The 16,392-nt window shown below is 31.7% G+C and overlaps 5 protein-coding genes across 10 annotated transcripts; 2 read left to right on the plus strand and 3 right to left on the minus strand.

Annotated features, from left to right (window-relative positions):
* Positions 1-865: 865 nt before the first annotated feature.
* On the minus strand, positions 866-6,451 carry LOC132696338 (activating signal cointegrator 1 complex subunit 1-like). The gene is made up of 6 exons (XM_060661101.1): positions 6,257-6,451; positions 3,425-3,515; positions 3,085-3,346; positions 2,864-3,021; positions 1,637-1,812; positions 866-1,281 (listed from the first exon to the last, which is right to left on the minus strand). The coding sequence occupies exons 1-6, from the start codon at positions 6,360-6,362 to the stop codon at positions 1,031-1,033; spliced, it is 1,044 nt and encodes a 347-aa protein (XP_060517084.1). The 5' UTR covers positions 6,363-6,451; the 3' UTR covers positions 866-1,030.
* A 296-nt stretch (positions 6,452-6,747) lies between these two features.
* Positions 6,748-7,649, minus strand: LOC132696621 (large ribosomal subunit protein eL33). 2 transcript variants are annotated; one of them, XM_060661552.1, is made up of 3 exons: positions 7,576-7,649; positions 6,943-7,373; positions 6,748-6,838 (listed from the first exon to the last, which is right to left on the minus strand). In XM_060661552.1, the coding sequence occupies exons 2-3, from the start codon at positions 7,369-7,371 to the stop codon at positions 6,815-6,817; spliced, it is 453 nt and encodes a 150-aa protein (XP_060517535.1). In that variant the 5' UTR covers positions 7,372-7,373; positions 7,576-7,649; the 3' UTR covers positions 6,748-6,814. The 2 variants fall into 2 exon arrangements, with proteins under 2 accessions (XP_060517535.1, XP_060517536.1); XM_060661553.1 differs by lacking the exon at positions 7,576-7,649 and adding an exon at positions 7,453-7,575.
* Positions 7,650-8,067: 418 nt separating this feature from the next.
* LOC132696336 (dnaJ homolog subfamily C member 3) lies at positions 8,068-11,063 on the plus strand. The gene is made up of 7 exons (XM_060661096.1): positions 8,068-8,292; positions 8,346-8,456; positions 8,600-8,799; positions 8,888-9,120; positions 9,809-10,052; positions 10,109-10,570; positions 10,623-11,063. The coding sequence occupies exons 1-7, from the start codon at positions 8,190-8,192 to the stop codon at positions 10,773-10,775; spliced, it is 1,506 nt and encodes a 501-aa protein (XP_060517079.1). The 5' UTR covers positions 8,068-8,189; the 3' UTR covers positions 10,776-11,063.
* A 165-nt stretch (positions 11,064-11,228) lies between these two features.
* Positions 11,229-13,919, minus strand: LOC132696337 (T-cell activation inhibitor, mitochondrial). Of its 3 annotated transcripts, XM_060661098.1 has the most exons (9): positions 13,795-13,919; positions 13,516-13,642; positions 13,340-13,463; positions 12,808-13,287; positions 12,647-12,738; positions 12,496-12,596; positions 12,192-12,335; positions 11,873-12,004; positions 11,229-11,594 (listed from the first exon to the last, which is right to left on the minus strand). In XM_060661098.1, the coding sequence occupies exons 2-9, from the start codon at positions 13,615-13,617 to the stop codon at positions 11,360-11,362; spliced, it is 1,410 nt and encodes a 469-aa protein (XP_060517081.1). In that variant the 5' UTR covers positions 13,618-13,642; positions 13,795-13,919; the 3' UTR covers positions 11,229-11,359. The 3 variants fall into 3 exon arrangements, with proteins under 3 accessions (XP_060517081.1, XP_060517082.1, XP_060517080.1); XM_060661099.1 differs by lacking the exon at positions 13,795-13,919 and having other exon boundaries at positions 12,808-13,197; positions 13,516-13,764; XM_060661097.1 differs by lacking the exon at positions 13,795-13,919 and having other exon boundaries at positions 13,516-13,763.
* Positions 13,920-13,987: 68 nt separating this feature from the next.
* LOC132696339 (dTTP/UTP pyrophosphatase) lies at positions 13,988-15,309 on the plus strand. Of its 3 annotated transcripts, none has more exons than XM_060661103.1 (5): positions 13,988-14,356; positions 14,417-14,510; positions 14,574-14,655; positions 14,711-14,863; positions 14,918-15,189. In XM_060661103.1, the coding sequence occupies exons 1-5, from the start codon at positions 14,267-14,269 to the stop codon at positions 15,054-15,056; spliced, it is 558 nt and encodes a 185-aa protein (XP_060517086.1). In that variant the 5' UTR covers positions 13,988-14,266; the 3' UTR covers positions 15,057-15,189. The 3 variants fall into 3 exon arrangements, 2 of the variants coding, with proteins under 2 accessions (XP_060517086.1, XP_060517085.1); XR_009618021.1 differs by adding an exon at positions 15,191-15,309 and having other exon boundaries at positions 13,997-14,356; positions 14,417-14,655; positions 14,918-15,140; XM_060661102.1 differs by having other exon boundaries at positions 13,997-14,356; positions 14,417-14,655.
* Positions 15,310-16,392: the final 1,083 nt, after the last annotated feature.

Consider the following 16,392-nt stretch of genomic DNA (forward strand, 5'->3'; position numbering starts at 1 on the left):
AATGTTTTGAAAATAACGAGTGTTCAGCAAGAAAATGGCTGGTTAGTGTGTTAGGGTCCGAAGATCTCTGCCTTTTCCTACGAACCATCGTGTACGTAATAGTATAATATGCAACAAGTGCGGTAAACGACATTTGAGTCACGAGCGGAGCGAGTGTTTAATAAGCGAATGACTTAAAAAGTTTATCAAACGTGTTGCATACTATACTTTTTCTACGACCGTTAGTTTTTGGGCACATTTTCGCAAAACACGAATACATTCACTGACATGACCATCAGAATTGATAAACGTTAAAATTGAAGGCGTGGGAAATATCCCCGAAAACATCCAATTGCTCCCAAACCCGTGCGGTAAAATCCCGGAAATGTGCGAAGTGGCTCGGATCCGTGGGAAACGAAACTAACGTGGTAAAGTGACGCTTCTCGTACTCTAGATCGGTGTGTAATTAGGCACTTTACAGGCGGGAGTAGAAAAAAAAATTTACCGTCCTTACGACCATGCCTAAATATGGCTTCACCCATATAGCTACTAGAGATATAGAGGCCTTATGCAACTATGAAATTTTTTTTTGAGAAGACCGCAACTAAAAATCACTTTTTAACCAATGACCATGGGGCATTCAATAACCAACATGGCCCCTGAGTATGTGGAAATCGCGGTTTATAAAGAACATGTGCAATTTGGATGAAATATAGACATCTGCGGAAAATCATTCCCTTCTCTAATATCAATGAAAGAACATTGCATATTATAGAACATCCCTTGCAGTAGAAACCTGATGTTAAAAAATCGTTTTTAGAAAAAATGTATAACGCATAAATAGAAAATATGAAGTATTCAAATATAATTTATTTTTTAATGTCAACCTGTACAATAAAAACTATAGAAGCGTCATTAACAAATTATAAAGATATGTATACAATGTATCACATAAAATGCATACTGCAATAATGTAGGTAATTCAATTAATTTCTAATTTTCTGACTTCTTGAAAATTCAGGTACAAGTAGTAGGCAAACTAAAATTTTGATTAAAAACCTAACTTGATTATTTTTACAGGTTTGTAAAATCCATCATCACCCTTGGAAGTTATGTGTGACAAGTGAATACTGTCAAAATTACACTGTCCAAAAGTATAGTCCTTGTACTTCTCTATGATTTTCGTGGCATCAAAACTTAATCGACGACACTTTCTTTTGGGGCTACCAGACACTTTTCTATACTTTGTGTTCATAATTGTCATGTGCAATTTGACATTTTCTTGGTATTCTTTATTCAAACCTAAGAGGAAGTATTCTTTTGAGCAGTTCCTAGACAAGTTACTAAAATTATTTGTTATTAAATACAAACCATAGACATTATATCCAAAAACGACACAATTCATTCATAAAATGATTATAAACAATATAAACAGTTCAAAACTATTTTATATAACTGTTTAATTAATATATTGAAACAACCAAATTTGACGTCCAAATTCGAAATATAAAAAAATCTTAAAGCATCTGACGTATCCTCTGATAGGTTCAAATTTTATTAATAATATAAATATTAAGGGTTTGTTGGATCTCTTTGATATAATATCTTTGGTACAAAAGCACATTATTATTTGTAGAATTTCTTCATTTAAAGTTACCTCTATGATACAGATGATTCGACAACCCATTAACAATACTCTGCAAGCTAAATTCGCCAGATTCATTCGCAATTTTAGCTTTGGCGTACAATACATTAACTTTTTTAACGTTGCCATTCATACAGTCTAATCCAGCAATATCTAATTTTAGCGGCCCTACTTTTCCAAGAAGTTGACTACAAGTTAATAAATATAAACTAATATAAAGAGAAATGATTCCAAATTTTATAAATACAAGTATACATGTCCTGGGTTTGATTTTCGAGACAAGTTGAAATCTCATCTTGATGCGTGGTTTTTGATCTACGAGGGGATTTTCCAAAGTGTGCATTTCAGAAGGAGACTTCTTTATTTATAAAAGCTTTCTTTTCGTGTAGATCCTCATTCCATTCAGTAATATACATAAATACGGAATAATCTGACACCCATGCGATCGTCAAATCCAAAATATGACTATATGTTGCCGACATCTTCATAATCTAAATGGACAGTTGGATTCCTTTCTCAATCAAACTGTCTGCCGTTTTCAGATGTGCTTGTGAATCCGAAACCAACACATACGGTTCAATATCCAAGTTATCATTCAACTATTTTGAAGCAATGAAACAGGGTAAGCGTGGAAACATTAGTTAAACGTACATCAGAAAAGGTCAAACGGTCAAAGGTCAACGTGTCTTCACAAAAACTACGACCGAAACAGCGAATCAAAAGTGTATCTGAGAAGCCACTTGTAAATGCGGCGAGTCCTATATTGGAAACAATAAGTCTAAATGTAGGACCCGAAGAATAAGAAATATACATTGAAGGACACAGAAATATTGAGATCTGGGATAACACAGTACGTTTGGTTTGGTCATAAAATGGTCCGAGGTGTGTCGTCCACCAAAAACCTCACTAGAAAATACAAATTAGTTTATTTCACACTCAATAACGCATAGTAACAAATCTGAATTTGTTTTAGTTTCAATACTGAAAGTTCAAAGTTGTCTCCTACATTCAAAATACGTCAAATAAAATAGTGCGTATTCCATAAGAAAAGAGGCAACTTTTAGTGTTATTTCAATACATTCTGCCTTATCTTTAAAAAAAAATCTATCAAACAACATTTTCACAAATAAGAAAGTAAAAAATCTGAACTTTTTAAAATTCCCTGGCAGGTCAAAAACATTATCATGGATTTGACTAGAAATCAAAACTCCTACACTCCTGATGAAAATTAATACTTACTCCAGAACTTCTGTCTTGTATGAATTAAGGGCATTCACCGCTTCGTTTTTCTCTGTCTCGTCCAATAAAACGCATACATTTATTGTTAAATGTAATTTTTTTGGACACTGAAATATCGACTCATGCACACCAGGAATTCCCAAATCTAATACATCCTTCTGAAAATATAAATCGCACGACTAATGAATTGACATAACTATTTCACAATTGGTAAGGTGAACCTTAAGTTTTTCAAAACTTTCTTGTACACTTTGACTTAAACAAGGTATGCAGACAAATTGCAACGCTGCATATCTTCGCCTGATCTCAGCCGCCACCGAATGGATTTGATCCACTGCTTTAAGTAATTTCATTTTCGAATCTGAATGAATTGCAACTTCGCCATCTTGACCAATTTCTGGTAAAATAATTTCGATTCCCGTTTTGTCTGATAACTCCTTTATGCAAAAGTCAGGCATATTGTGTATTTTCGCGTAATATGATCTAAAAGAAGATATACGGGTATTATCTATTTTGATATTCGTCAATAAGTTTATTTACTAAAACTAAAGTAAACCTCACTTTGGAAGACGGAAGGTTGTTATAAATTTTCCACTATCTTCAGTTATTTCATGATAGTTTTCTAGAGAAATGTTCTCTTCGATTTCATCATCTAAAAATTAACGAAATCAATTCATCCTGGTTTCATGATAGTTCTGCAGGGAAATAGTCTCCTTCTTTTGACTTAAACTCGAAAATTATTTATTGCACAAAATTTTACACCAATAACACCAGTTAGCATCCCGTATTGATAATGACAATCGAAATGAGGCATGTTTGATAGGGGTTTTTCTTTATTTCTCTTGCTTCTTGGGACGTATTTTATTTATCTGTTTGTGCTTTACTTAGTTCTCACATCTTTATCCTGTTCAAAATTGCGGCGATATCAGGAAAAATGAAATTCAGCTGTTTATTTTCATTTTTTCTGGCAATATTTTTAATCGATGTCGCTTTGTTTGGGGCGACTTGCGAAGTAAAAAAAAATGTTTAATGTTAAGTAGAACATCATAAAATGTTTTAAAACTTTGGAATCTGTTTTAAAAGACTAACTGAGTAATCATTAGTAGCTAGGAAAAACGTGTCAAAGTAATATGATTTTTAAGAATTATGATTATATCGAAAATCCCCGACCACTATTCTCCATCTTTTTCAGTTTTACAGGCTGTCCTACGGGAAAAAATAAAGTTTTGATTAGGTCGTGTATATTATCAATTAAATTTAATTAGATAAATCCAATATACGACGCTTGCACATACTGCAACATAAATGTCACCCTAATATTTCGTAAACCGCACTAGGTAGGTATAAGAAGATATTAAGGAAAAATAATCACAAAATAAAGCAGTGGATGAAATAAAATAAATAGTATGCCGCTTATAGTATATTATGCAACAAGTGCAGTAAACGACATTTGAGCCACGAGTTTATTTGGCACGACCGAAGCGCAGCGGAGCGAGTGTTTAATAAACGAGTGACTTAAAAAGTTTACCGAATGTGTTGCATACTATACTTTTCCTACGAGTTAGTTTTGAGGTACATTTTCGCAAAAAAACACGAATACATTCACTGACATACCCGTCAGAATTGACAAACGTCAAAATTCTCCGAAAACATCCGATTGCTCCCAAATCTGTGCGGTAAAATCTCGGAAATGTCCGAAGTGGCTCGGATTCATGGGAAACGAAACTGACGTGGTAAAGTGACGCTTCCCGCACGCTAGATCGGTAGGTAATTAGATATATTTTCTACTCCCGTCTGTAAAATGCCTAATTACCCACCGATCTAGCGTGCGGGAAACGTCGCTTTACCACGTCAGTTTCGTTTCCCACGAATCCGAGCCGGACATTTCCGGGATTTTCCGCACGGGTTTGGGAGCAATCGGATGTTTTCGGAGATATTTCCCACGCTTTGAATTTTGACGTTTGTCAAACTAACAGTCGTAGAAAAAGTATAATATGCAACACGTTCGGTAAACTTTTGAACTCACTCGTTTATTGTTGCACTTGTTGCATAATATACTATTACAGACGCGAGTAGAAAAAAATAATGATGTTGCCATATATTATTCTTAGAATCGGCAACATTGCACTGTCCAGTTCGTCATTAAAGCGCTAATAGTAATAATTTAGTTTGACGCAATCATGAAAGTAGGTCTTTCTCAAACTACAAATGTTCATTAAATTAAAATAAACATAAATATTTCTGCATATTGAGAATGTATCTCCACAAAAACTCTATTAACGAATTTGTTACAAATAATAAATTGTTTTAAACTTTATTTTTACTATAACAACACATAATACTAATTATCGAATTTAAATTAAATTTAACCATGAGGAGGATATACCTAATGAACTACGAAACTTTCGATTATGCAATATCTTTAACTGCGAAACTTTATATTGTAAAACGCCGACTATATCTAGAAAGCAATAATAGAAAATGATAAAAATCTAGAAAAAACACGCTATTTTACCATAACTACATTTTGATAAAAAAGATAAAAAAAAAATTACCTTCTTAAACTTCTTTTCAAACATTCAGAAATGCTAAAAACACGAGTAGTAATAGTCAAGCGAATAATTTTTTAATATTTGATTTTGGCTAAAGATAAAATAAAAATATGAAACCATCTTCTTCAATAATGAATATGCCTCCCTTAGTTTTTTTTGTTCAATGGATTTGTTTTCGGGGTTAGTTGTTTAAAAAGTATCAAACTCTTAATATACAGAAAACAGGGTTGAAAAACAATGGATGGTATAAAAAATTCCGATTAATTTAAAAATTCCTGGTTGGTAACTAAATTATTCCCTGACTTTTCGGGGTTAGTGGGAAATAGTAATAATCTTAAGCATGGATAGCACAAGGTTCTAATAACTCTCAACCTATTCAAAAACACACATTATGTTAATCGTCTGAGCATTAAAAAATAACACACACACGCATGAAATTAAATGAAAATAAAAAAGGGGCTAAAACTAAAACGCAACTGAGAAATTAAAATTATGCTACCCAGAGCTGGACAATGAATCCAGCTCCTGTTCCCTTTTCTATTACAAAAATAAAAATAATGCTAGAATTGGATAGTGAAAATAGTTCTTTTTGATACTAGAGTAGCGTAATTGACAATTTCAACTTTTTTTTGTATTTATTAGTATTTTTGTTTTCCTGTCTGGTTCTTATATGCTCAATATGATGGAAATATTTTAACCTTGTGTTTTTCAAAAGAACAGGAGAACATCTTAGAGAGTTTAATTATTTGTCGGAAAGAAATTGTTAATATTATTATGATTTTTTATAACATAATATTAAAAAAAGTTTAAAACTAGTTTAATTTCCTAAAAGCTTGGTTACCTGGCATTTTTAAAAAAGTACTAGGATTAAATTTGTTGACACTGAAACATTTTCCATGAATCCACATACGAATGGATCTAGCCTTAGAATTTACGATTTTACTCATCTCCTACTTGAAACGCCAAATTTTAAACTTGATAGGAAAGAAATAAAGAATAATTTTTCGACAATAACAAAAGAAGTTTTAGGTTAGAGTAATTTCTTCTTACTTTTGATTTTCGTGGATAATTAACAGAATATTGAGCCAGGTTTATGTGTGGACAATATAATTCACAAGTGGTTTTTCTACTATTAAGAATTTCAAACTTCCAAAATCAAGCGAAAAAAATTAACCAAAAACTATATGCAACATAGTCAGATAATTTAAATTTAAATATGCAGTTCTATTAACCCAATTACAGATGTCCAAATAACCTCATCCAAAACTTAATTTATACTTTTACATATGGTCCTTATGTCAGACTACAAGGGTTATCAATTAAAAAAAACAATTTTTTCAAACCCAAAATCCTTTTATTTAAGTATTTTGGTTTAAATTAATTACAAAAAAAATAAACATTATATCCTTGAAGGGTACAGCATCTGAAAAATAAAATATAAATAATCAATGAAATCTTAACTTTAGAATAGCTCAATTGCAAACTAAATAATAAATAAATAAATAAATTATTAAGTAATGTACTTACAATCCGAATGCGATGCCCCATAGCTTTGGCTGGCAAATTCCTCTTAAACTTAGCTCTGACAGCTCCACTGGTCCCATGCGGTCTTGTAACCTTTCCCCAAATGGCGCGTACCTTAGATTTAACCGATTTTGGTTTTCCAGGTACACACGTCTTATTTTTCGCTTTATAAACATATACACATTTTTTGCCTACATAGAACCAGCTATCTGGTTTTGAGGATGCACCTTCCACTTTTAGCAACGCCGTATTTTCATGCTGATTACGAAGTCCACGTTTATAACCTGTAAAAATAGCTTTGGCGTAAAGCCTCCCATGTCTTTTAATAGGCCTCCTTCTCCCCACAGACTTTTTCTCGGAAGCATCCGCAGAGGCTTCCTTAGGTGTTTTTTTGCTGCCTTTGGGCTTCTTCAGAACCGTAGTATCGGCCATTCCTAAAATTTAGAGTTCGCTGTCAAAATTATATCAAAGAAATCCGTAGACATCCTTCTAAATACGATGTTAAAACTTTACGTTTATGTAGAAATTGGAGAAAGATGTTTTTGTTAAAACAAAAATATCAATATTTTTTGCATAATTCAAGTCATTTCACAAAAATATTTTCCTGGATTAAGAACAATAATAATTTAAACCCACCGAACAACAAAATGTTGCAAAAGATCTTTTACCCGACCACCAGAGGGCGAGATCAGTTTTCTCTTCGTTTAGTGACACGTTGGGAAAGAGTAAGTTGGGTTATCGACCAGGCTCGCTGGATTGGCATTCTAAAGCGGAAAAGAAAAAAATGGCCTTATAAAATCAGAATGCCACAAAGTCGAGTCGGTATCTAACTGCATTTTTTTTCTATTAATAAGCCATTATTATTTATCATAGGTCCTCATTTGAATCCACCCTCTAAGAAGTCAATTGTTAAGAATTGCTTATATTTACGATCTTGATCTGTATTTTTGCTTTTTATAACTAGTTTTCTATAGTTTTACCGACTTTTTAATAAAATATTGTGATTAAATTAAGGTTAATAATCAGAGTTTAAAAAGGCAATAAACATTTACGTTAACAGTTTAGCCTTACCAACTTTTACTGACATCAACCAATTTGTTCAAATATTTCCAGTGCGCATTTCCAAAGAGCATGAACAAATGAGTTGGACCAATCAGCTGATACCACGATTGAAATGTTTTGGTGTAAAGTAGAAGTAATAAAAGTTACGATATTCGTTAAAATAGTGGAATATTAAATAGTGTTTAATAATGTTTACGGCCGGTGACAGTGTTATGGATATGATGCATAAAAATATTGTGTTTAAATTAACTCCTTATTTAGCGCTACTTGCTTTAGAATTGTTAATAGACGGTAGGTTATCTACAAGTTTGGAATCGTATTGGAATTTTAAATAATACTTTTAGTTTCCGAATGCACGAGCCAAGCAGAAATTGATAGACATTTAGAACTGGGAAGAAATTATTTAGCTAAAGGCCAATTAGCAGATGCTCTAAGTCATTACCATTCAGCAGTAGGTGTGTTGATATTTGATAGCAATTGCACAAACTAATCCTTAAATTTATTAGTCGAAGATTCTTTTTTCCCTCAAAGTTTCACTGTGGCTTGTTTTATTATAAATTACTGTAGTATCAGTTGTTATTTATAATTTCTTTTTCAGAGGGAGACCCCAATAATTATTTAACTTATTTTAAACGTGGCACTGTCTATTTAGCCTTGGGAAAAGCTAAAAATGCGCTTAGTGATTTTGACAAAGTGCTAGAATTAAAACCAGATTTTACATCTGCTAGGATAAGTAGAGGAAATATACATTTAAAGCAAGCAAGTTATGATGTAGCTCAACTTGATTTTTATAATGTTGTAAGTATGCATTTTTCATTTTTCTGATGTACTATTTAAAACTTATTTTAAATTAAGTGATATTGTTATTATCTGATGTTTTTTGTAGTTAAAAAATGATCCATATAATGTGGAAGCTAATGAGTTTATTCAAAGAATAGACCCTGCAAGAGAGAAGAAACGAAGTGCTGAATATTATTATGCCAGGAATGATTATGTGAGTGCCATACATTATCTAACAGAAGCACTAGAAACAAGCCCATGGGCCGCTGATTTGTATGAGTTTAGAGCTGAAATGCACTTAGAAAATGGAGATGAAATGGCTGCTATAACAGATATAAAGTAAGGTTTATAGTTTTAGTCAGTGGAGTAGTGTCGGTGAGCCATCTTTACCCTTTCAGACTGAATGGGGTCAAACATTCCCTACATTTTTGAAGTTAATAGTGCAAAGAAGCTTTTTAAAGAAATGAACAAGAACCCACTTAGGTGCCAGGCATAAATTATTTTACATACTACAAATTGTGGTATTTGTCTAAATTATTCAAACTTAAAGATAAAGATGTAGTTCTTTATCCCAAGATGGTGTTAGAAATGATGTTTAAAAAAACTCCTCTCCTTATTGATTTTTTTGTAATTAATTTATTACTCTCTGGAAGTGCTGTTTCAAAATACATGAAAATTGTAACATAATTGCTTACAAGATAACTTAGAGTTATGGCAAAGAACACACTAAAGCATAAACAATCTAACAAATAAATAGTGATGCACCAAGGACACAACTGTCAACTTTGAATTAGGCATTTTAAATTTTTCTGGACTGCAACCTTTATAATGAATCTTTTTGCCAATTGCCCCTCAACTCCGCGATTCATTCATTAATTCATTCATTTATTATTTCCAGACCATTGTAAACTTAAGTTAAGTAAGAAAGAGTACATAAGTTAGAATTTATAGTACATAATATAATATCAGATCAATTGACTTCTGAAAAAAAGGAGGGTGCTTGAGATAATTTTATATTGTTTTTAAGGTCAGCGACAAAATTACAGAGTGACAACACAAACGGTTACTTTAAATTGGCTCAAATGTTGTACAAAATTGGTCACGCCACTGAGTCTCTCAAATCTATAAGAGAGTGTTTAAAATTAGATCCAGAACACAAGGATTGTTTCCCATTCTATAAAAAAATTAAGAAAATTGAAAAATTTCTTGTGGACGCGCAAACTGCCTTAGAGAACCAGAATTATCAAGCGGGCATTGAAGCAGCTCACAAGGTACGCCATCAATAAATGTTATCAAGTATGGTATATATTAAAATAATTTTTACCAGGTTTTGAAACATGAGAAAGATATACAGCCAATAATATTTGAAGCAAAGCGAATACTGTGTGCTTGCTATTCTAATGAAGAGCAGACAGAGGAAGCAGTAACAGCATGCACAGAAGCACTTGCAATTAGTGAAGAACCAAATGTTTACTGTGATAGAGCAGAAGCTTACCTACAATCAGAGTTATATGATGATGCAATTAGGGACTTTAGAGCTGCTTTGGAATTTGACAAACATTTTGATAGGGCTAAAGAGGGATTAAATAAAGCAGAAAATAGGCAGAAACAAGCAGAAAAAAGAGACTACTATAAAATTCTGGGGGTTAAGAGAAACGCGTCTAAAAGAGAAATCATTAAAGCTTACAGGAAAATGGCTCAAAAGTGGCACCCCGACAATTATCAGACAGACGAAAAAATGAAGAAAATAGCTGAGAAAAAGTTTATTGATATCGCCGCTGCAAAGGAGGTAATAGTTGAAATAATAAACATTTTGCCACAATTACCTTGTCTTATTATAGGTCTTAACAGATGAAGAAAAACGAAGAATGTATGATAATGGAGAAGACCCTTTAGATCCAGAATCTGGCAAATCAAACAACATGCACGCCAATTTCCATCATTTCCAAAGTTTCCATGGCAGCCCATTCCAGTTCCGGTTTCATTTTAACTAGGATCAATCGTTGCTGGTTTTTGCCAAGTGATAGAAGAATTATGAATTGAAGAGTAATTTATTTATTATTGTGTAAATAAATGTATGGGTGAGTGTGTGGCCTTTGTTTTAAGTGTTTTTTCAAGAATATTTTTGATCTTGGCAATAATAATGTTTTTTTTTCATTTCAATTTGAGTTTGCATTTTAAGAAGAAGCTTTTCCATCACATTACCTCTACACATTTGTACATTCTAAAAGGGCATTTGTTGAGATTTGTACCAGTATCATCAAGATGGTTGATATCTTGTTAAAAGAAAATCACATTCAGCAGTACCAATGTATTGTATAAAATGGACTGAACTATGATTTCTCATAAGATGATTGTAAATATTTTTAACATAATACAAATCTTATGAATAAATTGCAGTGTTTTATTTTTAAAAGATAAAAATAATTACCGATAAAATTATAACATCAGAAGCAGTCATATTGTTGTTTTACTTTGCTGGGTCTCCTTTAGATATAGGGTCAATGCTACAAAAACAGCACTTACTATCACATTTTATTTGCACCAAAAAATTCACATATCCTTTTTTGACTGGACACTAAAGTTCAAAGTTCCATGGTATACAAACAACACCATCAGATAAAACCGAGTAATATGTAGCAATGTTCAAATGAATGCCAGAAGTGTAGTCACTTATTTCACGTTTATTATGCAAAAGCTTCTGGCAACACTGAATCATTAATTCAGGGGTAATATTATCATCCTTAAGTAGAGCTGAGAGCCTTAAATCTTCCAAGCATTTTTTATATAAGGACCGTTCTACATATTTATCTCTAAAATAAATAATATTTAAGTTAAATTCGACCTAAATAAAAATTGTTGAAGTATGTTAGAACATATAAGACAAAACTTTTCGTCAAAATAAACTATGTTAATAAAATTGTTTATCAAAGTAAAAAGTTTGGAATGTATGGGAAAAATGTTTATTGATAAAGAGTGGGAAAATATTTCTTGCCCAATTAATTAGTTCTATAATATTTTACCAATTTTTACTAATAAAAACTTCTTTATGTTGCTAACTCTGTAAAGGTATGTTATGATATTTATTTACCTTTCATAATTTGCCATTTTCTGACTAGCTTCATTTAAGTGATTTGTAATGAAATTTACAAGTAATGATCCTGGTATAGAAGATGGCACTATAAACTGGCCTGTTGGGGAGACCATCATGGGCCCAGCTTCACTAAAACACAAAATGTTGTATCAAACTTCTGGAATATGACAATAACAATAAACTATTTTTGTTTTCAGAAGTTTTTGTATGAAATGAATTAATGAAATTAGACCAAGATTCAAACTTTCGAGTCAACTTTATTAATTCATTAATATATTCAAAATATATTTGCATATTATAATGTAGCGATACTAACCTTTCAACAACAATTTCAAATTTGTCTAATGAACTGGGCCAACTTTTTGGAAATGGCCTATGTCCACTATAATCACTCAAAGCAGTTGTAACTTGTTTAAGATTCTTTTCATATTCCTCCACCATAACTTTAGGCATAAATTTTCTGTAATATTGATTAAAATTGGATATCCATCTTGTATGTACTTGCACCTATAAACTGTTCTTGTGATTGAATGAAATTTTAGTACATCAGTACTTAAACAATTAAGACATTTTCAATTAAATTTAGTAATGTATCGATAATACTTTAAATGTATACTCACCTTCTTCCTACTTTAATATTTCTTAAGACATGGGATAAAGTCTTTTCATAAATTGGCAGTCTTTTTAAAGAAGCGTCATGCTGTGGGATGTTTTTAATAAACTGAAAATGCAAATAGGTATTATTAAAAAAAAACATTTTTGATCATGTACATCTAGCCAATTATGACGAACTTCTCCACTAAATAGCATGACATGTCCATCTAAACTGATCCCGGTAAAGTATGAAAATACTAACGTCCTCTCTGGAAATATGGTTTTTAAATTTCTTATTTAAAAGACTATATTACATTTAATAAGAAATCTTTACTTACCTTTTAGTAAATGCAAATGTTGGGGATGTTGGTCAACTAGTGATTTAAATGAAAGCAGGCAACCTCTAAAGTGTGTATTGTTCCAACCGCATTCCCATTTGATATTCTGCAGGCCCAAGTTTTCAATGAGATCTAATCGTAATCTTTCTATTTCACATCTGGAAGGCTTACCACTTTCATAAATTGTAATTGCCATTGCAAAATTCTTTTTCAACCAATTTTTTAACCTTAGTTCTTTTTGAGCTTTTTTGATATTTTGAGTCATGGTCATAGTGGCAAAAATTGGATGGTTTTTATTAAGTTTTGTTAAGTCAATATCATTAACTTTTACTTTATTGGTATCACTCATTGCTTTTTCAACAGGGTCCTTAGAAATTTTTTCTAAATAATCTGTTGACAAATTACAACTTTTTAGAATATTTAGGATGGCAGCCCTAATTTCTCGTTCTTTGAGATATATTTTAATTAGACGAAATGATTCTAGAAATATGTACATAACTATAGTGGTTTGAAACGTTATGGTTAAAATTACCATCAGAATCCTTTTTTTCTTTGTTCTTTACATAAAATTTTAAAGTAACAGGTTTAAAATAACCCGAAGACTGTAGTTTTTGAAGGAATGAGCTTAGCTGTTGCAAAGATGTTTCATTTGTCGCCTACAAACAAAACAACTTTTACAAAAATTGTATTTGATTAAATTATACTTACTCTTTCATCTGGATATTGTCCAAATAAATCAGGATGAACTGAAAAATAAAATGGCCTCAAAGCTGTAGAAACTTCTGCCGCACTTAGATTTCGAACAAACATTATGGGTTTGGGATGCACCGAATTTCTAAAAAATACCAATGAATATGTAGTACGAAACATTGTTTTAAGAAAAATTTCTTAATTTGAGAAAATTTTGAGTTATTAAGAGGTTAATCCATTCAAAAGTGTCAAATTTAATATCAATCCTATTTTTTTACTGTTATTGAGACAAATTACCAGGATAATTCGGCCAAAACAAACTCAGCTATTTTATCAATGTGTTGTGCATTTGGACTTTTTCACCCAGTCACAAGTATTTATAAAATAAATTAAGGAAAAAATGAAAAACAAATATGACATACTCGATCTACACCGAGTTCACTGATTCGCGTTATATAAGAGCAACAGTGCAATGATGTATACGGCCATAAGAGGCATCCACCTCGTCTCCACCCAAGCACGGTAAGCAAAATGGGAAGTGATGGTATTTTCCAGACTCCTTTTAATTGAGACTTTATAAGTGTAATGAACAATCCATAAATATATGAATATGCTAACATTAAAAAGACCCACAATAAGCAAGTAGAAAAGAAGAATGAGAGGTTAGAGATATTGACCGAATTTTCACATTATGGATATAGTTATCCTAGGTATAACTATAGCCTCATCAAACTGATAATGCACAGTTATTTCTTCCTAGCCCATCATTATGTTGGAACCGTTGTTGGGTAAGCTAAATAACATGAGAGTTGTTTTAGCAAGTGGTTCTAAACAAAGAGCTAATTTGTTGAGCAGTACGGTAAGAAGTTAATGCTTTATTGGTCAGATTCTAACAAATGTATGAAATTGAAACTTACAGAATTTAAATTTTGAAGTAGTTCCTTCCAATTATGAAGAAGATTTAGATCCCAGAGAACATACATTTTCTGATTTTGTGGAAAATACTGCTCTTGGTAAGCTAAATGATGTTTATGAGAAATTGAAAAATGATAGTAGACAACCCGACATTATAATAGCTTCTGATACAATGGTCGTATATAATGGGAAAATGTTTGGAAAACCAAAAACTAGAGAGGAAGCCATTAAAACAATATCAGAGTGAGTTTTTTAGTATAAGTTTTAACAACCAAACAGCTAACTAGAATTTCTTTAGATTAACAAAGGCAGGACTTCCTAATTTTGTGTATACTGGGGTAATTATCTGGTATAAAAATAAAATCCACAAATTTACAGAAGTGACCACTGTTCATATGGCCCACCTTACAGATGCAGAAATTTTGGCATACATTGATACAGGAGAACACATGTAAGTTTTTAAAAATACTTTAAATAAATTACTAATTTAATTAATTTTTTGCAGAGGAAAGGCTGGTGGGTATGGCATCCAAGGCATTGCCAGTACTTTTGTTACCAGAATTGAAGGGGACTGCAACAATGTTATTGGTCTACCGCTTTGTAAATTAGCTTTTACCCTTAAGAATATTTTAAACAATAGTTGACAACAGTGAAACGTTATATAATTTACGAATCTTTGTTTTGTATTCATTTTTAACATATACAAAAGAATTGCTAATTATTGCAATGTAAGTTTGTGTTATCATTGCTTATTTTAATAATAAATTGTTGATTTAAGGAGGAACTTTTCTTTGGTATTTGGCTTACTGTATGTATACACTTGACCAAGGAATATTGAGAAATGAAGAAGTTTGTACCTTAACTCTCGAGAGAGGTTGTTTAAAATTATAGGGTGCGTTCAAAAATAATGGTCAGCATCTGAATGTTTATTATCCTTGTCAGAAAAAGAATAGGAAGCCTTTTTTGGTATTGCGCCGAAAGTCAACTTTTTTTGTCAAAAGAACAAATACTTATGATTATAATTTTATGTAGATGGAGACAATCAGTATTCTTGTCTTTGTCATAAACTAAAGTATTTCCATCTATAATAAAGAAAATTGTTAATTTAATTTTATCATTTGTATGACAAGATAACGTTTATTTGGGCGTAATATTTATAAATTAAAAGTCAAACAGTATCTTGGTATTCTTTACCCATTACTTTGTCACAAATATTTTAAAGATTTTCAACTTTCCCCTTTTTAAGAAGGAAATTCTTTGTGCCATTATTTGAAATAATGCTCCTGCCAAAATTCAAACTGCTATGTTGAATCAAGTTCTCTAAAACATTAGAAACGTCTTAAGAATTTTGAATTTCTAAGTATATCACTTTGTATGCGCTTTATTCGGAGGTTTTTTAAAAATTTAGATTATTGTAAATTTCATTTTTTACAAATATGCAAAGAAAATAATGTTTATTCATCAAATAATAACACATAAATGATTTTAGTAACGGTAAATAAAATAATTAAACGAGTACATCCCAGTGCTTTATTAAATAAAATAATTAAACAACAAGTACAACCCGTTCCCAGTGCCTGATTTATTACATATATAAAAAAAAGAGGCAAGACAAAGACTAAAATCCCCATTACTAGCTGTCCTTTTTCTATTGAAAAATTTCAAAATACAAATTCGTGACAAACCAACACGACCTCTACAATAGCGAAACGTATTCTGAATGCAAAAGAAGAAAAATTAATACGATTTAAATGTTATATCCTCAACGGAAGTCGGCAATGGGCGAATGATTATAGCAGTCTTGCCCAAATGTTTTAGAGGAAAGCATCATTGAATTGAATTGATTCAAATGATTGCACGCGGCGGTTTAACCTCCGTTCGCTCCCGACAGAATCCCTTGTATTCGTCCCAAAAGTTTGATATCGGTTTCCACGGTGTGGATTTAGTGTTTTGAGTATTTAGTGTACGTTTTAAAGTGAT

This window comes from Cylas formicarius, unplaced genomic scaffold (assembly GCF_029955315.1).
Source record: "Cylas formicarius isolate icCylForm1 unplaced genomic scaffold, icCylForm1.1 PGA_scaffold_1__22_contigs__length_36826433, whole genome shotgun sequence".
NCBI lineage: Eukaryota > Metazoa > Arthropoda > Insecta > Coleoptera > Brentidae > Cylas > Cylas formicarius.